The 23,442-nt window shown below is 38.7% G+C and overlaps 1 protein-coding gene across 1 annotated transcript; it reads right to left on the bottom strand.

Annotated features, from left to right (window-relative positions):
* Positions 1–986: 986 nt before the first annotated feature.
* Positions 987–22,274, bottom strand: nup93 (nucleoporin 93). The gene is made up of 22 exons (XM_079874622.1): positions 22,172–22,274; positions 21,419–21,615; positions 21,185–21,302; positions 12,056–12,118; positions 10,207–10,335; positions 8,289–8,363; positions 7,335–7,427; positions 7,086–7,225; positions 5,918–6,050; positions 5,512–5,669; positions 5,134–5,299; positions 4,934–5,027; positions 3,742–3,933; positions 3,538–3,664; positions 2,954–3,026; positions 2,810–2,854; positions 2,445–2,561; positions 2,243–2,361; positions 1,868–1,985; positions 1,691–1,774; positions 1,419–1,547; positions 987–1,268 (listed from the first exon to the last, which is right to left on the bottom strand). Exons 2-22 carry the CDS (start codon positions 21,595–21,597, stop codon positions 1,158–1,160), a joined length of 2,463 nt encoding a protein of 820 aa, XP_079730748.1. The 5' UTR covers positions 21,598–21,615; positions 22,172–22,274; the 3' UTR covers positions 987–1,157.
* Positions 22,275–23,442: the final 1,168 nt, after the last annotated feature.

Raw genomic sequence — 23,442 nt, 5'->3', positions numbered from 1 at the left:
TCAATGTCACACACACACACACACACACACACACCCCCCTGCTCTCAGAACTCTCTGAGAGAGTTAAACCCTTCCCTGACCGCCCGGACACTTGTACAGTAGGATTGTGTTACACAACATACATTACATGAATAAAGTGTGAGCGAACCAAAACAAAGGCAAAAAAAAGTACTTTAGATAACGAACTAAAAATGAAAAATACTTCTAAAGCATTCAATAAAAGAATAATTCATTTCAATACATTATTAAAATAAAAAAGTTGTATCTGTTAATATTATTGAATGGACCTGAACTAACATGAACTAAGTTTTTACTAACATTAGATGAAATAAATACTGTAACAAATGTATTGCTCATTGTTAGTTAATGCATTAATGGGAATTTATTGTAAAGTGTTCCCTTAAAATAAATATTTGGTTGCACTTTATTTTAAGGTGCCTTTGTTACAGTGTAATTGTATACTTAAGTACTGAGTGATATTAAAAAACAACATGTACTTACTATATGGTTAGGGTTAGTTGCATGTAATTATGCATCATTTACTGTTATTAATATAGTAAGTACATGTAAAGTGTAAAATAAAGTGTTACCAATATTTATAACCTCTAATGAAGAGCAATATAAATAAATACAATATTTGAGAGGAATGTATAACTAGAAAAATGTATATTCACTATTGAAATTTGTCTTAATTAAATTCCATGCCATTTCCAGGCCTGGAAAACAGAATTCCCTAATATTTCCAGGACTGTGAGAACCCTGTATGTATAGTACAATAATCTGTGTTTGCAACCAAATCTACCAAAGTGAATAATCTCACTGATACTAATATAATAAAGAATATAATCTCCATGAGATGTGCAAATTGATTGCTTGATATTGGATGTCATGAGAGATAATTGTATATTTGATAGGGCTTTTAAAAAAATCATAGCAACTGAGATGTAATAAACTATAACAGAAAATGCAGGACAAAACAATAACGTCACGTCAAAGTAAAAATGAGGTTTATGATAAAAAATTAAATTGAAACAAAACTGAACTTAATGTTTTTTTTTATTTCAAATCATGGAAAAAATACAAATATAAGTTGACAAAATAATGGTGGAATGAGGACAATAAAGGAGAGTTGCAAGAGAAGGGTGGGGTGGGGTGTTTCAGTTCATTAGGACCTCCATCTGAACCAGTCTGGCATTGGTATCTCCAGCCATCCGATACGGAATCATTCCCGCAAACGTGATCAGAGCTCGGGCTTGACTGCGCAGCAGCTACAGAGAAACACACACACACTTGAGAAGAGCTAATCAGGATTAACATGTATTGTCACAGTGTGTGTCAAATGTCCAGTGAATAATGGTCTTAGGATTAGTTTTATCGTTGAATAAGCAATAACTGTTATCTTAGAGAATACATCTTACCGTGTCTCTGTCCTCTAGGGTACGCTGTGGTCTTCCTGGTGTGCCTGCTGCAGCCCCCTTTAGACGCTTATACTGAGTGAACAGGATATTCATCGTGGCCAGAAGAACCTCTGACAAATTATGTCTGACCTGGAAATATTAGGACATAATGGAGAGAATGTCATGTGAATTAAGGTCTCTTTAAAATAAACACAATTTTTCACAAAATATTTTTGAAGCATTTGAGATAACAGCAAGTGGGCAATTTATGCTAATGCAAGATGATCTCTTACCTCATCACTGAAGTTTCTGAAGGCCGCGACTCGCTCCTCAACACTGTCTTGACTTAAGGGAACCAACTTTAGCCTCTCAATAACCTGACACAGAATGGCACAAAAATATAGATTAGTCAGATGCCTAGCACTAGCAGCATGGGCCCAAGGTCAGCAGGGGTCTTATTGGTGACTTACATCGTAGGCTCGGTCTATGTGGCCGGCGTGGTACTCATCAAAGAACGTCATGAGGTCCAGAAGCAGGTAGAATGTGCTGTCCACAGACTTCTCCCCAGCTATACCGTTGGTACGGTACCTGTGCTCAAACAAACAAAAGGTGTTCATTGAAACTACAAGACCATAAAACCCATAATGCACCATTTAGATGGAGGCTACTAATGAAAGCCTGTAAAAAAAAAGAATGTAATTGTGAGATAAAATAAGAAATAAAGTCGCAATTGGCGACTAAATCACTATTACAAGGAACAAAGTCTAATTGCGATAAATAGTCGTAACTGGGAACTTTTTTTTTAGCTTCCATAATCTGTAGAGGTCTGTGTACAAAATACGTACCTTTCAGCAATAGCCACTGCCATGTTTTTGAGTCGCTCTTTGTTGGACTGGGGCTCGCTGACTTGAGCAATAACTGGACTCAGCAGTTTGTTCATCAGCTCCAGGACCTTATCAGAGTTCTGATGCAGGAAAGAAAAGATATTTTAGGCACAAAATCTTCACTAGACTAATAAACCCAATGGCACATCACAGCATATCTTACCTTGGCTAACTCGTACAGTTTGACGGCCTCCTCAAACAATCCCTTGTTCTCGGCCTCCGAGGCTACCTTGGTAATGATGGCCCGCGTGTCTCCGGCAAACTTGTCAATCACGCCGGGCTGAAGGGATTCAAACAAGCACTGCTTAGAGCAGAGGACTTTGAATGCACAATGGTGTTGTCAAAATGGCTTTGAGCATGAAAGGCCAGACTGTGTTGTAAAGACCTCAGAGACAAAAGCACATTCTACACAACCCTGCACGGATGAATGAACCAAATATAAAGCAAAATCAATGTGTTACAGAGAAAGAAGTGGCACGTTCGCTGTCTGCTAGTCAGGTGATATAACAACAAAAGCCTCCAACATACCTTTCTGCTTCCATCTTTTTCGAGTCTTCCAAGAAGCATATCAAACTACAGGAAGAGAGTTAAGAATTGACAGAAATTATGTAATGATAACAGCAATTAGTATGCAGAAACTCTTCCTCCAATGAGCTCGTACACGCTTCTTACCTCCCGACTCTCGATGACTAGCTCGCTGACACAGCGCATGAACATGTTTTCTCCTTGACTGTCCTTCTCATTCCTATGGCCAATCAGAGAACAGCGATTTAGTTTTCACTCGGTGCAGTACAGCAATTATGCCATTTGTAGCACAAAATCACTTTGACCTGCGAATGAACGTGCTCGCTTTGTGATGCGCACGGAAACCCAGAGATAAAAGACCTTTAGAAGATCAACTGTTTCCCGTGGCTGTGAGGTCTCTTAAAACAATGGGGCAAGTTAGCATCGAATTCACAGTGTGCATGGAACAGGTTTAATTATTCATGGATCATTCGTGGAAGGTTCTGAGTTATTCATGACACATTAATCTCTTCTCAGAGAGGGATTTCCGCTCAGAATTTTCAGGGAAAAAGTCATGACTTACAGTTCAGCCACTCATCAAACAGGACACAAGGTGATTTCAGAACAGGTTTGGTATAATGAAGTATAGATTTGCTCGACAGCTGTTCAAACTGACTGATTTGAGATCAGCTCTTACAGTATGTTACCCCAGATGACCCAATAGCATCAGCTGGGGTTAGGATGAGCATTACCGGAGGAAGTAGAAGTACTGTAGAGCCTCTCGTGGGTCAGTGGACTCAAACTTGCGGGTGTAGAGCATAAGCAGCCTGATGAAGTTCAGCCTTCGCACCATTGGAGGATCTCCAGCCTCTTGACTCACTGAGAAGAGACCAGAAAACTCCTTAGAACAGAAACTAGATACAATTTAGAGTTGTCCCTCAATGATCAACACTTACAGAGTTGTGCGCTCTGGCCTGATGATTTGAGCAGCAGTTTGAGTTCGTACAGCACCAGAGCTACGTGAACTGCATGGCTGCGCAGACGCTCCACTCGGAAAAGGAACGCTATGGCCGCCTCAAACTGTGCCGTCAGGAAAAGCACCTGGAAGTACAGGAATGGCTGGTGGCTGGCTGAGAAATGGGACTCACCTGCAGAAAACAATTCAAATAATGCCACACACCTTTATGAACACATTCATGGACATTTGGGATAATCCAAAACCACTTACAAAACAATATAAACCACATATTGGAAATGTGCACATGCAGCCAATAAGGATTTGTAACTTAAGGAATTCGAATGCTTCTTTAAGCGAGTAATAGGTTCCACATAAATCTTCCTCAGCTGTGAAGTGCTTAAATAGGCTGTTTCATTTCCATTTGCATGAGTTGAAATAATCCCCTCTTATTTAAATTGCCATTAAAACTGACGTCTTAAAGCAGCATTGAAAAGACCTGCTGTGACTTTGCATGGAGCGTAGTGGCAGCGCAGCTGGGAGTGAAGGAGTCTTATCAGCAATAGAGGGAGTCTTTAATGTGGTGTACTGCAGGAGTGCTGGAGAGATAAGACTGACTCATCAGGCAGGTGGAAGAAACTAAGCGGATGCCTTTTTAAAACTGGGCGAGGAGAAGTTTAAGCCATGAGAAAACAGCACAATGACATACACTTTTATCTGGGCTAGGCACACTGGCAGAGACTGAATAGGGGGGTTTTGCATACTGACTAACTTCCTAGTCTTTCACATGCCCAATTAAATCTCTTCCTTTAGGACTGGAGTGAATCTAAAAGATAAGTGGGAAGATTTATTGGCTTTATGGAATAATTTGACCTGAGTTTTGCACATTGCCAGAGGCCACTTGATTTATAGAGTTGAGATCCCTCTCCCAATGCATTAAGACATATTGACAACATATTTTTGTAACTGTAATATTATAACTAGTGTAGTCTGATTAATCCAGTTTTACAGAAATGGTCCCCTTGTCACTAACAAATTTTGACCAATCTGATCCCAGTTTTCATAATTCTTTTTCTCTGAATCTGATCGAATCTAGTTGAATCCTGCCCGTCACAGAACAGCTGTTAAATATTTTTGAATAATTATGTAATTATGTTTGGATAAGTAAATATAATGATGACTGTGGGTCTCACCGTAGTCCTCCAGTAGCTGTTTCTGAAGTTGTGCCAGAGTCATTCTGTCCTGAGGGGAGCTGCTACCGTCCTCATCAAAACACACTTGATTCAGCTGGTAGAGACACAGAACACGACTCAAAAACTGATCAACTAAACTCATCAGTAAAAGATAACTTACTAACGTACACTCTGATATACGATCAGTGACTATATCTGACCTTGAGCCACAGGTAATCCTCGGTCTTATCGGCCACTTCTCCATGATTGTCGGCGATGTCGCATTTACCGATGAGGCAGTAGACTGCACGCTTGTAGGGGTCTGCGCTGTTCCTCAGCACACGTCGGTAATGAAGTCGTAGTTTATTCTCTGTGGCTGGAGACAAACTGAGAAGAACAATGCAGTTGAGTAAATTTATGAAGAACTATAAAACGGATTTACTGAATTATTCAGTTTTAAGATAAACTTATGCATGAGATACAAAAAGGGAGCAAGCTGGGTCAAGCATACCAGAGAGAAGTAGTTACCAAAAGCAGAGGAGAAATAGTTCTCTTAGGATGTGATCTAGTTTTTGGGGTGTGCGTATGTGCGTTCTCACCGTCGGTCGGGGCTGTTCATGTACTCCTGAAACCAGATCTTAAAGTCTCCCAGCTGATGCTGTGCCCTGTTCACCACCTGCATGGCGGCAGACAGGTCTCCACAACGCAGGCAGAAATAGATCAGAGCCCACACTGAATGTCCCTCCACCTCGCCGTCCTGTTACACACATGCACGCACAGCAAGGTTTATCCTCGGGTCACACTGCGTCCATTTACCCCCTTTTTACTTTCAAGTCTGAAATAAGCAGCTTATTAGCCCATGCAGGGAGAATCCACTGCTGTTATCTAAACTACGGAAGCCACACTCAGAGCAGTTCGCTCGAGAGTATCTGCAGTGATGGCGTCTAATCTGTATGATGTAGTGCTGCCTGTGCTGTGCGGTGTGGACACGTTTTGCTGCAGTACCTGCATGCCTGGCAGCGGGGTCGGCAGCTTGATGTTTAGGAAGCTGCATACGAGCTGATAAGTGCCAGGTACACCACCCAACTGAGCCTGGTGCAGATTCCCAAAAACGGTGACCATGGTGTAATTTTTATAGCTGTAGAAGAGAGACACAAGCATTGGCTTAAAAGAATGATTGGTGCACAAACTGAAATCTCTACGGCCTGTAAGCACGCTTTAATCTACACAAGAGCAAAATCAAGCAGATGAAATGTATACAGCATAAAATCGATATTCAAAAATTTTCATGACATTTTTTAATTAATTTCCATGACTTTTCAAGTGATGGACTATGTGGGTGAGAAATCCCTGATATTTTCAGGTTTTCAAGGACCATAGGAACCCTAAACATACAATACAATTGAAAAGGCACTTCTGCATTAAATTGATCAAAAGTAACAGTAAAGGCATTTATAATGTTACAAAAGATTTCTATTCTAAACAAAATCTGTTCTGTTTCTATTCATCAAAGAATCCTGACAAAAATGGATCACGGTTTTCACTAAAATATTAAACAGCACAACTGTTTTCAACATTGATAATAAGACATATTTCTTGAGCACCAAATCAGCATATTAGAATGATTTCTGAAGGATCATGTGACACTGAAGACTAGAGTAATGATAATTCAGCTTATTCAGATAATTCATGCCATCACAGAAATAAATTACATAAAAAAAAATAGAAAAATATTAAATTATTTTTAAAAAAAGTCTGTGACTTATTTCAAAAGCATTTAACATTTAGTGTAACTGCAGAATCATACAAACAATTTCCACAATAAACTCGAAGTCTTTAAGAGTAAACTGTACAATTGTACACTGATGAGCTCAATGAACTTCAATGAGCTCATTGTTTCTGCCTTAAATTATTACATTGTTTAAATTAATATATTCTTAGCTAACTGTGATTTTGTATATGTACATTTCTGAAATACATATCTTAGACAGTTACTTCTGATAACAGATCACTCTAAATTGTAATGTGGACTCATGCATTTTCTGTAAAGCTGCTTTGAAACGATGTGTATTGTGAAAAGCACTATACAAATAAATGTGAATTGAATAAAATGTGCAATTTTTTCAATATTATCTCTCTAATCAAAGAGCAAGCTTCATTTCCTTTCTTTCACCTGTTCTCCAGGAACTGTAGAGCTTGTCTGACGAAGGCCATCTGCATGTCCACAGACACTCGACTCTTCAGAGTGTCCTTTGCCGGCACCAACAAAACGTCTGTCATCTGCTTCACCATGAGCCACATGTCTGAAACGTTCTACAAACACACGCACAAACAACTTCACTATTAATGCAATCGCTTCCCGAAATTTCTGAGATGAAATGCACAGTTAAGAACACACATGCAGAAGCCAAATGTGATATACCTTATCATCCAGGCTTTCGGCCACTGATGCACAGAGATCTCCCAGGTTGGGCTGAAGATGCCCATTTACTATCTTCTCATTGAAGACGTAGATCTAAAAGAAAGAGGAAAAATGCAAATTGAGAATGATGGTCAAAGACTGATTGCTGTCTAAGGCCAAGCTCTGGGCAGCTGGATCCACTATGATCTGGAGGTGAAATGAAGGACGATGAAAAACAAAACAAACAGGATAAAAATGTTTAGAAGGTCTTCAAAAAAGAGTGCTAAGACTAGAAAGATGACTCCGCAGGCGATGTGGCGACACATGATTAGAGAAAAAAAGACAAAGGAAATAGATGAGAGATCTGATAATAAAAAAGGAGAACAAAGGAGAAGAGAGTGAGAAACGGCCCTCCCCTTTATGGATAGATTGGGAGCTTACCCATCATGCCATCATCCAGCCAATCAATCTTATAGATCAATCGAGCTAGGCTCGCAAAACAAAACACATTTATTCTTGTGTCTAGATCACGGACCAAGAGAAAAGCTAAGCTGAACTAAATGACAAGGTACTCTGAGTAACTATGAGCCACTCGTTTATTTTCAACATGTCTGCATGATTTATTAGTGATTAAATTGCCGTCGGCCAGTTTGTTCTTTCTATGTGATGTTTCAAAATTCTGGAGAGTTAACATTTCTACTGTAAATTATAATGTTTAGATGACTGATTTCATGCTTAATAATCATACGCTAAAGCTTTAATATATTTTTATATTTTTTTAATATTATGTATTAAAATGATTTCTTAAAATATATAACAGATATATTTTTATATTTTTTAAATGTATATACATACAAATAAATAAATAGAAATAGCAAATTACTTATTTATAGATACAGTATATATTTAAAACATTTTTGTTTTATTTTTATTTATCACTATATTTATTTTGTATATGTGTGGCTTTCTACAAACCTGTCGGCTGTAGGCAACTTCCACACTGTCCAGTGCACTGCGTCCTGGAACTGCGACCTCGCTCACGAAACTGGGCTGTGGGGCACATAGCAACAGTCGTTAAGGCATAAACAAGGATGTCTACACAACAAGACCGTATTAATATTCTCTACATGTGTAGGTGTGCATATGTGCCTCTAAAAGCGTGGGTTTGACAAGTGCACAAGCTGCGTTTATCTCGGAGAGTTGTTTTAATCTAAATGCAGCGACCAATGTAGCGTGAAGCTATTGTTAAGAACATAACTCACGCTTGAGAGCACACAGCTCAGTACTGTGAATATACAGAGAGACACACACACATACGAAAACCTTAAATTTTGTACGTGGACATAATTGTATCCAACCCATTCTAAAGAAAAAAATAAATCACATTTAGAAAGATTTCACATTGATAAAGCATATGGTGATTTAATTGAAATTATTTTCAAAGACACTCATACACACACACGCGCGCACACACACTCCCTAGTAGCAAATTCCATGAACAGCCTGGCAAGAAAGCCACTGAGGCGTTGTAGTTTGTGTGACTATCTAGCAGGGAGGGGCGACTCAGGCTGGTGGTACAAGGAAGAGTGAGCTCCTGGCATAGGAAGAGAACAGCAGGTCACACATGGAAAATTTAACTGCTGTTTAATAATTAAAGCAGCAGGACAGCAGTCAAAAATCTCCTAGAGCAAAATACACAATATACACACAAACACAACACTCTTCTCGAATCCTTTATAGGACAATAAAAGGAAAGACAAAAGCATATTCTGAGGTTTCGACGATCTCAAAAAGACTGTCACTATTTGCCGTAGACAGACTATTGTTATACTTGAGGACATAAAAGTGAAACATGCATTTTTGGGTATATATTATTCAGAAGAGGAGTGCTTGTCATCTTCAATGTTTGATGTTTTCTACATCCTTTCCTCTTGCTCACCTCTCCATTTTGTGACAGCAGAGATGTGAGCAGTGCTGCCAAAACACCCTTTATTTATGAATAATACCCTCTAAAAACAACTAGTCATCCCATCTTATTCTCATGATTTTTTCCTCCTCTTGTATGCTGAGAGCATATACAACTCTGTCTATATAAAATATACACACATATGAATATACCCACAGCTAACAAGAAAAAAAAAAATCATATTTATTGGCAATTAATAATGTTATATAAAATATCAGTATATATGTATAGATAACTCTCTCACTCTCCCACTATAGTTTTTATTAATATGTACTAATATTATATATATATATATATATATATATATATATATATATATATATATATATATATATATATATATATATATATATATGAAGAGTTCAGATGCAAAAGCCTCTAAGTGCCATCTGAAATTTTCTTCTAGAATGATCATTTTTATAAACCTTGTATATTTAAGTTAAGTAATTTTACCTATATGACAATTAATAGGTAATATGCATTGCCATTTAAGTGAAATTATTGGACTTAAATTAACAAACTTGATAAAAATAATCATACTAGAAGAAAATTTCAGATGGCACTTAGAGGCTTTTGCATCTGAACTCTTCATATATATATATATCATTTAAAGACAATCAATAAAAAGACAATCAGGTCTAAATGTCCTTGTCTGAAAAGAACTACTAGAAAAGCTCTTGCCAGATAAGATTTCACTAACTCTCAGATCCAGGCCAAACGTAGCCACAGGCTGGCCGTATCACAGCAACAGATCTGAACAAGCTCCTTAGATGCTATAAGAAAATTTGTGCTTCATGAACACGTCACATGAGGTGAGTGTGTGATATTATGAATGTGTATATATATATATATAATACAAAGGAGCTATCTATGTCATATCTGTCCTGTGTGTGTATTGTGCTTTATGTGGCGTGATGTTCCTCAGACCTCCACTTCCTGGCTGAAGTCCAGTGCATCCTCTCCAGCTCCCAGCAGGGTGTGCAACACTCTCTGCTTCACCTGCTCCCACTGCACCAACATAGAGTCTCTGTGGTACTCCTCCGCCAACAGAAACGTCTGCGAGAAGGACAGAACGAGTAAAATCGAGGGAACGAGGTACAAATCACACATGAAAAACAGACTACATGTGATGATAGAGAGCCAAATGAGTGAAACTATAAAGCCTTCAGTGAATATATAGGTTACCCAACATGTGACGCATTAAAAATAGCTAGTGGAGTAAGAAGGGAGCAGCCTGGATCTGGGAAGCATGCTGTGAACAATAAGCGCTAACGGGCACCACTATCTTCACCCCTCCCCCAATCCCACCTCCGAGGGACAAGGAACGAGAGCTGGGCCTGGGGAGACTCAAACTGGGTCTGGCCCGCAAAAGCCTGGATGCGCGGAGGCCTCGCTAATGGAACTGTGCCGCTATCTGGGTCTGTCTTCACGCCTACTACCGATTTAGCCCATACCCTGATTGAATCCGAAGACCTTTCGTCTATTTTTCTCAGTCCCGGCGGATCGACGTGTGATAATTGCAAGCGTTCTAATTAAAAAGGCTTCTGAACTCTGGAGGAAGAGATTTTGGAATCAAGCTTAATGAGGGAGGGAGTGAGATAATATCAGTTCAATGTGCAGAAGTTAATGTGAATCAGGTAAAATTCAGAGAGGAAAAGACGCATAGGGGCTTTTTGTTTTAGGGTGGGAAATAATAGCGCATGGCTTTATAAGCACTTCAGGAACTAACTGTTCTTCAGATGATTTTGCTGGGTCAAAAAAGCCATTAATCATCCTGCAGTTTACTCCATTCTCACTTGGGGTCCAAAATGAACACAGAAATAAAATAAAGAAAGAAAACTGACAAAGAAAATTGGCTTTGGAGAGTAGTGTGAATAAAGTACTTGCCAGTTGGATGGTAACTTTATTAGGAACTGCAGTTTATGTCGAATTTTAAGAACTATTGTCTGACACTTGCTGATGTAAGTCACGTGCAAGATTCAAAAACACATAAATGGTCTGCTTAAGAAAACTTCTACTTCTAAAACGTCTAGCCTAATTTCTGCCCAGCTCTCCATGCGGCAACAAATATGTGGAATATTCCTCCCATTAAGCCACAATGATAAAAATATGAGGAACTAAATCAAGATGAGTTGTCATGTTTTTCCAGACAGGTGCCATTATTTTTTTTAAATAAATATAAATCATGCAAAACAGTTTTGGCCTGTAAGAAATATATATATATCAGCAAAAGTTGTCTAAAAGCTTTTGACCCTATCTGTGATGGACATACATTTTACTGTAGTGCTTGAGGACCCAAAACTTTAACCAGCGACATTTTGTCACATGCAGGTCATCTGGGTCACTGGTTAACACCTCCTCTTTGGTGAGCAAATTATCCTCTCCCGTCTCTTTGCTGACATTCCTCCTCCTGAGAGGTTTGATGACTAGACTGAGAGGATGGATGGATATTGACCTGAGCTCTCTGCTGCTGAGAGATTGATACCGTAATAACAGCTGAAAGGGCCTGTTTTTACCTTGCTGACAGTGGCTGAAGAGGCAATAAGGGGAAAAGGGGATTTGGTCTGAAACAGAAAGAGTGACCCTCGGAAGGAGACGGTTTTAAAGGAGCTGTCAGATGAATAGTGCAGATTCGAAATGTCTGGACAATACGGGATATAGTTACACTGAGGTTTAATTTTGCTAAAAATCACGTTCCTTTTCTCTCCAATGGACATAAAGGCATAATTTGACTGACTAAGAAAATAAATGAAAAGTAGTGAAGGAAGACACTCACCCTGCGGCGTGATTCCTCGATGGCTGACAGCAGTGCATTGTCTCTCTCGTTCTTGAGAAAGCCCTGGAACAAGAGACACGGCATGGAGGTTAAACGTACTGCAACCTACTTTCCCCTTTTCTGCATGCAGAGCACACGCCCTCTCTCCCTTTCTCTCTCATTCCCTCCATACTTCCTCTAAGACGCAAGCACCACAGGCTAGAGATGGAGAATTGGCATCATTATTGAAATAACTGCTAAAAATGTGCTTAGAAATGACCCTATGCGAGATCGCTCACCCAAAATGGCGGCTCTCGACTGGTCAGAGCTGGTTCAGCAAAGCTTTGGTTCAATACGTTCTTGAGTGTACAAAAAGTACTGTGCATTTAAGACACCCCACATTCGTGCAAACCACAGTTCTACACACAGAAGTTCATGGACGGGTTTGGAAAATGTGGTTCAAACTGCTTGGTTTCCACATATCTAGACTTTTTGGACCAATCTCTATGACACTGACAAAACCAGAGACAAGCCTGATTTGAATGTTCCCCACCGCAAATCATTAAGCTAACAGCTGCTTATATCTAATTATGGACCATCATCATCTAAAACGTCATCTTTGTTCGATCACAGATGGAAAACGCACACATCAGTAGCCTCCACGGATACACAAGCTACATTTTCTGACTAGATGACGAGTGTGCAGCTCGAACAACCTGTATGGATGCATTACAAGCACTCGTTTTTGATGTACACCAGGGTAACGAACACTCACACACACATACCCGCATTCATTTTGATTAAACACAGAACAGAAAGATCCAGCAGCTGATCTTGAGGACAGAGAAGTCACTGGAATGGCGTGCAACACACACACACACACATTGAGTGGGGGCTGGGATAGGGAGTGGTACTGATGGAAGGGGAAAGCTAGTTCTGATGGGTTTGGAGGATCATTAGATCGCTAAAAAGCCAATATTGAAGGATGGAGAGAAACGTGACCTCTGAACTGGAACCTGCACTCATCTGCTTTTATTATTGTAACATAGATGGAGTTGAAAAAGCATCAAGTACATTTTCCATTGATTTTTACTGAATACGGTAATGTCGTAAAAAACATGACACTACATTGATTTTCGAGATGTTTCCTTGACCCCATCATTAAATCCTTGACTCCTCTCTTATCCAAGTGTTAAGTACAGAGTTGAATCCTGACTCCCCCCCCTCCCCCCCGATGATTCCTCACTTCTTTCCTCCCCCCTCTGAGATCGCACGACCCCCATCACCCCATCCACACTTTGACTGACAGCTGTAAATGAGGATTGATTTATTCTGATTTGGGGAACGCAACGTCTAAATGACACATCTGAACGAACAAGCCGAGCTAATGGATACAGAGATGGAAAGTGGGTGGGGGTTTAAGGTGTGGGAGCAGCCAACATTTCGTACTTAGCAGCATTATTTCTTGCTCAGTCACTGTGCCTCCAACCGCTAGCTACAGAACAGTGCCCCCTTCAGGAATCCATGCTCTGCATCAAGTACCCAAGACCCACTAACTGACAAAAGGAACATATTAAATGGATGCATTTGGGTCATGCCTAAACTGAGAACATGCTTAATACATACTGTGATGCGTGTCATTGCATATGTCATTTTAACCCATTATTAGTCACATCGAATTAAAGTTCTCAGAGGAGATCAGATGTGCAATTTATACCAAAGATTCACATATCTTCTGATGCACATTTTGAATCATCTGACCACGGTGAAATAAATGCGTGACTAAAGGCTGGCATAAAAGCAGCTAGACAAAGTGCAGATCTCATATGCTGAAAGGGAAGGTTATCATATCCCCTACAATTAAGCATTGTGGATTTCTGGAAGATTCAAAGCACAGCGAATATTGAGCGAGTTTGATAGAGATAAAAACGGTGCATCATTACAGGCAAAAAAACGTCATTACAATATGAAATACATACATATATACTCAATAAAGCCATAGTAATGAATGCAACATATAAAATACATACATGTTCATGATGCACACACATTCTTTTGGATGCATTTATATTTTGAAATCAGGTATAACGCAATGCACTGATATTGACCATCACAGATTGAGAAGTCAAGTGAAAATAGCAGGAGCATATAGCAGAAAATATGACATGGATTGGCATCGAATTCAAGAGATGGACAAAAGACATGCATGCATACATACGCCAACCAAACCCACGGCAGTTGATTTAAACAAAACACCCCCTCTATATCTACACATCCCTCTCTTTTTCTTTTCTTTCATTTACTTCAGCACAATAAGCAGTGAAGGAACCCCACCCTAACCCAACCACTTCCTGTGTGACAGACAAGCCTTCATCATCATCCTCCTCGCCATCTTCATCATCCCTTCGGAGAAGGCGATCGTCTCATTTTCCTGGTTAAACCGACTGACTGAGACGCATGTGGTAGCCTATAGCGAGGTGTTGAATGCATGTGCGTGTAGGTGATACTCACTCATGCTCTGGTTTAACCTGCTGGGAAAGTGCTGCTGGGAGGTGAAACTGTCTAGGAGCGGTGTGCCCGTCCCCTGCTCGTGCTCTCTCCATCTTCTTCGTTCTGTAGAAGCGGACCAGTGCATTTCTGGGGCGTTCCTGACCTCTTTTACCAGAGGCCCACTCTGTCAGCCACATGCACTCTTCTTTACCTCAAGGCGGCCCAGTGGTCTGAACCTAGATATGAGCCACGAGCAGGGTTACAGTGGGCTGCTTTATTGTCGGAGGCGGAGCGTACCAAGTCAGCCCAGAGACACGGGGGGGAATCTGAGGAGAAGTCATTATTCAACCTGATCCGTGTGCCTGTTTACCATCAGCCGTCCACCCCTCCTCCTCATCTCTCCTCCAGCATCCCTGCCAGCCTCCTCGTTCACTCTCACTCATTTCTTCCTTTTTAAAACATCTCTGCATCCTTCCTTTTTCCACTTCTGCTAGCGCAATGCAATTATGGTAATGGATCCCCCCCCACACACACACTCTCCTGATGGATTTCGACATCCTGTCCAGAAACTGGGCTAATAATCCTCTTAAGAGTCATGTTTAGTTAATGAACAGAGTGCACTGACCAGAGATCAGACTCCACATGTAGAGCTATTTGCACTTATCCCACACCTACCATTGTGTGCTTAGATAACACACTCTAGTGAGAAGGTATGGTGCAGGAAAGATGGAAGTAAGTTGAAGTGAGAGTTAAAGAAAAAGATGCGATGCATCGCCGGTTTCGGCGCCATTTTGCTCGGGTAAAGCATCTCCTGCTTTCAGTCTGTCATTTAAGGCGTTTGCCTTTTTGACTACAGGACATAGGCACCTAAATCGAGTTTGTGCCTTAAAAAAAAAGATTTTATTTAGCTTTTATAAAGGAAACGTGGGTTACAGAAGGCTGCACATTTGCCCACACACACACAAACGCAGAAGGCGAGAGAAAGGCAAGAGACTACGCCTCATCAGCAGCAAGCATTTCCTTTGTCTTCAGGCAGGCAGCTCGGCAGCCTTATGGAGCACGCACAATATACAATTTACACTTTGCCGCCACCTCGCAGGGTCGATACACATCTGGATATCTCGGCACAATTGTACTGATGCAATTCTGAGCATGGCACCTGCAGCATCTTTGTTTTATTCAGCAGCACGTTTAATGTGATTCTGAATGTCTTTTCAATAGGAGATTGAGACGGCGGCGATACATAATGAGAATGAAGATGATGATAAATGGAAGAGCAGTTACACAAGTTCGACAAAAGGAAGATATTAAATCTCATAGCCCTTAGAGTCAATCAGAGTTGTACTGAAAATGCTAAAGAGATTGTCAGCCACACACACACACATACATTCGGGCAGGGAGGGAGGTGAGGAAAGTGCCAGGCAGTAAGTGCACTTCCAGTAAGAGTCGAGCCGCACTCTGGCAGGCCCACCACAAAAATATGTCTGACAAAAAAAAGAGAGTAAGGGGAGGGATAGAGACAGTGAAAAAGAGAAGGAGAGAAGAGATAAGCAGAGGAAAAGATGGGTGGGGGTAGATGGTTTCGAACCTTCAGGAAGCAAAAACCAAGTAGATCATTACAGCACTTGATGAGTCAACAGCCAATTCTCAATGAGTGTCTATAACATTCGAACAGACGAGAATATGTTTATCCTTTATGGAAAGAAGCAACATCATCCAATTGCTATTATCAGAACATAATCTGTTAAACGTCTCCTGGACATTTAATGGGTGTGGCTGTGTGATTGTTCAAAAATTCTAAATATCTTTTGATTCTGAAAAACAGTCAAAATCTGTGCACTACGGTTGTGACTCGTCTTTGACAGCATTGAAAATAGGCCATAGATTTGGATAATTTAAAGATAATCACCAGTTTAGATCCATGTTTCCCAATTTATTGAAGCCCTTCAGTAAGACATAGTGTCCTTTCAGTAAGACTTATAGTACCTCTTCATCGACATAAAACCACAAAAGTGCTCCTTTTAACTCATATTATACTGGACATCATTTAGCATTGTCAATAATATTAAGATGCCGTTTATTACAATGACTCACTTTAAAACTTAAAACAATCAATACAAGTAGCTTCCTCTCAAACTGAAGCACTTTGAGAAATAAGGAATATATTTTATAACTGAGAAATGCACATAGCAAATCTACTACTGTTTAGTCTTTATATTATTTTTTTAAGACAAATTAACTGAGGGATATTTTAACAGAATGTGTCAAAAAATCGGAATAACAAAGTAAAACTGACATCTTTCCCAATAATGATTAAATTATTTACCAAAACTTTAACACACATAACAAATGTCTCAAAAGTAACAATAAAAATCAGTTGCAGCCACAGCTAGAAATCATTAAAGACGATGTTAGTCATGATCTTACATAGCCAGCAGCCATATCACCCTGAAGCCCAAGACTGGAAGCTAAGCAGGGTTGAGCCTGGTTAGTACCTAGATGGGAGACCTTCTGGGAAAACCAGGTTGCTGCAGGAAGAGGTGTTAGCGAGGCCAGCAGGAGGTGCTCACCCTGTGGTCTGTGTGGGTCCTAACGCCCCAGTATAGTGATGGGGACACTATCCTGTAACAAGCACCGTCCTTTCGATGAGACGTAAAACCGCGGTCCTGACTCTCTGTTGTCACAAAAAATCCCAATCCTGGCCAAATCTGCCCAGTGGCCTCTGTCCATCATGGCCTCCTAATCATCCCCATATATATACACTAATTGGCTTCATCACTCTGTCTCCTCTCTACCAATAATCTGGTGTGTGTTCTTGCGCAATATGGCTGCCGTCGCATCATCCAGGTGGATGCTGCACATAGTGGTGGTTAAGGAGATTCCCCCCTTCTATGTAAAGCGCTTTGAGTGCAGAGAAAAGCGCTATATAAATGTAATTATTAATTATTATTATTATTATTATTTGATGATGGATGAAGCCCCAAGAAATGGGCTTTAGTTTATCCAAAATCCACTTCAGCATTCAAGTATGTGATGATATATTACTTCCTGTGATTTTGTGTAAATACATTTATGTCACTGGTTTGCAGCATTAAATGTATACACACTGGAAAAGTACAAACATTTTCCACTTATGCAGTAAACATCCCACCAAACAGACTAATTTAAGCTTAGCAGCTCACAATGCTATGAGGTGTGCAGACATGGACAAAAGCCACAAAGAGGTCTCCAACTTTAATTTCATGTGGTTTGCCAGCTCAGTGTTGACTTGACTGCTGATTCCCGGCTCTAGTGAGCTCACTATAATTCACTAAAGCTGTAGCATCACAATGCGGTCACCATAAACATCACCCTTCTGTCCCGTTCTGAACCCACATGCTCTATTTGTCTTCAGGTGCTTTGTGTACCAGAACAGAATAACAAACATGGATTGGAAATATGCATGATTTGAACAATCCTCTGGTATCAACAACATCCACAGGGGGGCGTAGTAACCATTGTTAAGTTTCATGAAGTAATAAACATAAAAAAATTAATTTTCCTCTTTTACATTTATTTCTTTTGATTTACAAAGGCAGCAGTCAGCAAAAACACTAAACTCTTTATTACGCTGTAATGCTCTTGGCTGTGTAATTTCAATGTTTGTTTGTAAAAGGTTTAAAGAATTACACAATGCATTGCCTGACTCAAGTTTTGCCACGTCACGCCTCTTGGTCATCATGACTGTCTTACTATTACAGATGAAGCTGAATTCAATTGTAACTCATTGCTACAGCAAAGTCATGCCTTAGCAAACACATATAATCAATTCACACAGCATGAACTATATAATTCCCAAAGGTTACCATCCACAAATTCCCAAATCAAAATAAACAGCAGGAAATGCATGGGGTATGGTACACACACAAGAAAAGTTGCACTAAGGAGCAATGATAATGTACAAAAACATGAATAGCAGGAAAACCTGTTGCCATGAAGATAGACGCATACACATGGACTGTCCAAAACCCATTAGACTCATCCTGTCTCTCAAGCTCTAAAGGCAACAGCATAGTGCTAATTATAAATGGGCTGAGTGTGGAGATTGTTTAAATGTTTATTTGGCTTCTACTGAGGCAGTGATGCGGAATGTCTCATCAAATTATTACCCTAAGTCGATGCAGAGTACATCACTAGGGAAAGCAATAACAAAAACCAAACACTACCAACAAAAAAGTTTCAGGACAGTCAGATTTCTTTTAAAGAAATGAATGAATTGCTTCTGTTCAGCAAGGATGCATTCAATTAATCAAAAGTGACAGTAAAGACATTTATAATGTTAAAAGAAAATTCAATTTAAAATAAATGCTGTTCTTTGGAACTTTCTATTCATAAAAGAATATGTCAGACTTTATCATGGTTTCCACAAAAATATTAAGCAGTACAATTGTTTTCAATATTGATAATAATGAAAAAATACTTCTTGAGCACCAAATCAGCATCGGCCTGTCAGAATGATTTCTGAAAGATCATGTGACAATGAAGTCTGAAGTAATGCATGTTAAGTTACACATAAAATTGCTGGCAATAAAATATTAAAAGCAAAAATATTAGGATCTCTTTTTTAAAAATAGAATCCTTTACATGCACAGCAGATGGTTTCAAATTGAAGTGATTTAAAGTAAAGGGAGCATATATTACATTAACAATTACAGACTGAAGTTTTAAAAAAAGGCATCTGAAAGCACCTTTAAAAGTGAAATTAACTAGGTATCTGATAACTTACAGACAATACAGCACAAAAATGAGTACAACTTATTAAAATATATTTAAAAAAAATAATCAGACCAGGCTAGCAATTTAGTCATGATATGTATATGATGTCCATGTAAACTTGTATCAAATGGTGGTGTAAAGCTTGATTTTACTACCCATACATGTTTTAAAATGAGAAAAAGGAGGACAATGACAGATTCAGACTATAAAATATAGAATATAAAACGAGAAATGCTACACTGTTGCCTTCTGATCATATCGAAAGATAGTAACTTGGTTTTCTATGTAAAAAAAAAAAAAAAACCCACTAAATCACTAAAACTCCATCACAACACAATATTCAAGCAAACTGTACTTTGCAAGGCAATTTTTTGAAACGGCTGGTTTCCACTTATTTGCTGCTCTTAAATGCTTTTCTTTTGAACTTTCTATTTTTCCAAGAATCCTGAAAAAAAATTATCGTGGTTTCCACAAAAATATTGAGCAGCACTGTTTTAAACATTGATAATCATAAGAAATGCTACTTAAAGGCACAACATGTAATTTAGGCCGCTAGAGGTCGCTTATTCAAAACAAAGGCGTAGCTTTATGATGCCGTGAATTAGCGTGGATTCATGGGAGTTGTCATCTTCACCTTCACCGATGGAGAACAATCCAACGGACTCGGGCAGAAATCATGTTCATGGATGAGCTAATGTATTAAAGTTTTATTATCGTTACTGTGGTATGAAGCAGGGCTGGAGCGAATGCTAATGAGAGAGACCTGCGATACACACCGGCATTGAGTCCAGCGGTGCTTTTATTATGCTTATGCTGAAAACAATCATACTAAATACATTTGAGAGTGTTGAAAGTTATATTATAATGCGTTCGCTCGGTGGCTGCTATGAGACACTTGGTGCACTTTGCAGTAATCTAGATCGATATTAGAATATCATATTAATAAAAACTGGATGACTTGTGTTGCTAAATGACATGTTAATTTTTAAATATAATGTGTGATGGAGAAAGCTCTTTATGATTATGCCTTGTTAGCCACTTGACAAAATAGTGTTGTCTCTGAGGCATGGTACAAACATTGTAGGCTATTCTAGGTAAATCAAGAAAACAAGTGATTCAAACAATCCCAGGTGAAACGTACTATTAAATATATAAAAAATGTACTTGAGTATGTTTTTAGTACAATACAAATATACTTTAATGCATTTTTAATACATTTAACAGTATGTCTTTTTCACCTGGGATAAGACTAACCGTGTTGAGCTATACATTGTTGGAAACGTTTGGAATAATGCAAGTACACAAGTCAACAAAATATAACATTGTTCTAGTGGTTTTTGGATATTTTAATCTAAAAATCTTAGATATTGTGCCTTTAAGAAGATCAACTTAAATAAAAATTAAGCAAATCAGCATAATAGAGTGATTTCTGAAGAATCATGTGAATATTTAAAAATATTGAATTACAAAAACATTTTTAAATTGTAATACTATTTTACAATATTGTTATATAATATTGTAAAATAGTATTACAATTTAAAAATGTTTTTGTAATTCAATATTTTTAAATATTCACATGATTCTTCAGAAATCACTCTATTATGCTGATTTGCTTAATGCAGCCTTGGTGCAGCCTTGGTGAGCATAAGACACTTCTTTAAAAAGCCTTTAAAAATCTTACCGACCCCAAACTTTAGAACTTGGTGTATATAAGTTATTTTAAATTGTAGTGTACATCCAGAAAATTAGTGCACTTTGATAACAACAAATGCTACAGTTTAAACAATTTAAGCAGTAGCTAAATAAATGACATAACACAGCTGCATCTCATGGGATGCAATGGGGAGGTATAAAGTATAAACGCAACTATGAACAGCCTCCCACCCAAACAAAACACCTACTAACCTGAATATCTGTGTCCTTGACTGGCTCAAGAGGCTCAAATGTAGTGGCTGCACTGAGACTTTCAAGACGCTGGGAGATATGGAAGATGTCAAGACCACGAGAGCCCAGGAGGATGGAGCTGAAGTAAAAAAAAAAAAATTGACACCATTTTAAAGAGTATGCTTTTTTTAAATTACTTTATATGAATTGGCATGACTTTTAATTGCATTTGAACACATCAAACTGAAAACTCACGCTTTTACATCAGCTGTGTCTTGAGAGGTTCTGGTGAGAGTGCGGGACCGTAGTCGCTCTCCTGCCTGCTGGATCTCCTGTAGGTTTCGCTCGACATGGGGCAGCTCGGACACGGCCTCGGTCTCTGCTGCGAGCTGTTCTGCCTGCTGCAGGAGTTCCCCGAAGCCCTCAGTATCCATATCCAGCACCTGTTCCACCTGACAGCAAAACAAGAGCAGTATGCCTGTTACACATGGTGATATGCACATCATTTGTATTCAGTATATCAGTTACTATAGAAGTAAAAGTAACACCCAGCAGATTATCAGATACTAGTTCTTGTCATCACTATAATACTGAAAGCTTTTTACATTGATAACCCTACAGTTTGAAAGAGACTCCAGGTTCATTTATCATGATTTTACAGTAGTAACTGTGGGATTTTTGTTGAAAATATATATAATTTTCATGATTACTTAGGTAAGTCAGTGACATGATATACATACATTCGCATTTATTCTTTTAGCATAACTGGGACGAATATTCGTGATAGATAGATAACACAATATAAGTACTACATTGAATGAATGTCATGGTTGTTTAGCTTGTGTAATAGGCTAACTGTAGTCAATAGAAATGACTGTCACTTGCTAGCAGGCTAACTTGACATGAGGTGCTGTCGGTAAACGTGTCCCAAACAGACACCTGTCAAATGCGACTACAATTAACAAGCTATTAAATAGTTAATTAGTTAACGCATATGTAACAACCCACCTCGCTGAATGTGTATTCTTATAGCGGCTATAACAGAATGATTTCACTTTAGCCGCTATGCTAAACACATCCCCCCTCGTGAACTCCCGGGTTCCTGTGAGAGCGAGCGCTGATTGGTTCAAACCGTTTTTTCCCAAAAACACCCGCGACTAGAGCCTCGATAGAACTTTATTCAGATGTTTCTGTTTACAAATTGCAATACGTTAATATCAGCGAGATCAAGTCATGCACAATTTCTGTAAGATTACTTGGAAATCCATTTGACTGAAACATGACGGTGAAGATACAGTGTCCGATATACTTGATATATCATGGTAACTAAGCCTATATAATGTCTAAAAATCATGGTAGGCCTAGTAACATTGTACAATAATACCATTTAAATATTTAATATAATGTTTTAATAATAATATAAACTTTATATAATATATAAATTAAATTATATATACATTTGTACAATATAATTATTAATAATAGTAGGCTAGTATTAAATTACAGTAATATTAAATTCATATTAAGTCCTTAATTACACCATGAGGGTAAAACATGTTGGCATCTGCCTCATTTAACTACCTTCCAACTGACAAATGAATGTGTGCCAAAATGCAGAGTATGCTTGGATAAACAGCCTTTGGCATATAAAATAAATACAAATAAAATAGTAATTTCCCAACTTGGATTTTTTGTTTTGTTTTGCTTTAACCCAACAATTGAAAACCATTTATTTTTTCCTCTTCACTAGGGTGACTATTTTTCCAGATATGCTCTTTGAACAAACCTAACAGAGCAATGATTCACTCAAACAATGTCAGCTTTAAGTTATGCCTCCTGCAGTTATCAGCTTCCAAGAGAGATGTGCTCACACATGCCACATTTAACACCAGAAATTTTGGTTTCGCATTTTGATGGTCCCTTTGACACATTCTGATGACTAAGTAACATTGCACCTACATGTCTACTAAATGAGTGTTAGTAGTCTTACTAAGAGTGTGAAGTAAACTGGTAGGGTTAAAATAAATTGACATGCACTTGTAAAGTTATTAGTAATTGTACATAAATTACTATAAAATTATTAAATTAATGTAATTGTGAAGTTAGTCAATGTTGGAGGTTCATCACAATAAAGAGTCAACAGATATTACTCTAAAGTTGACAGGTAGTAAACTACCTATACAGAATGTGTAAAAAGGACCATCAAAATAAAGTTTAAATAAAATTAACAGTGAGTGGGTCTTAAGAATTGCACTGCCATCTTATGTATTCTAAAACTT

This window comes from Squalius cephalus (assembly GCF_949319135.1).
Source record: "Squalius cephalus genome assembly, chromosome: 6".
Lineage (NCBI taxonomy): Eukaryota > Metazoa > Chordata > Actinopteri > Cypriniformes > Leuciscidae > Squalius > Squalius cephalus.
The sequence above is the reverse complement of the archived record's forward strand: the minus strand, read 5'-3'. Positions and strand labels throughout refer to the sequence as shown.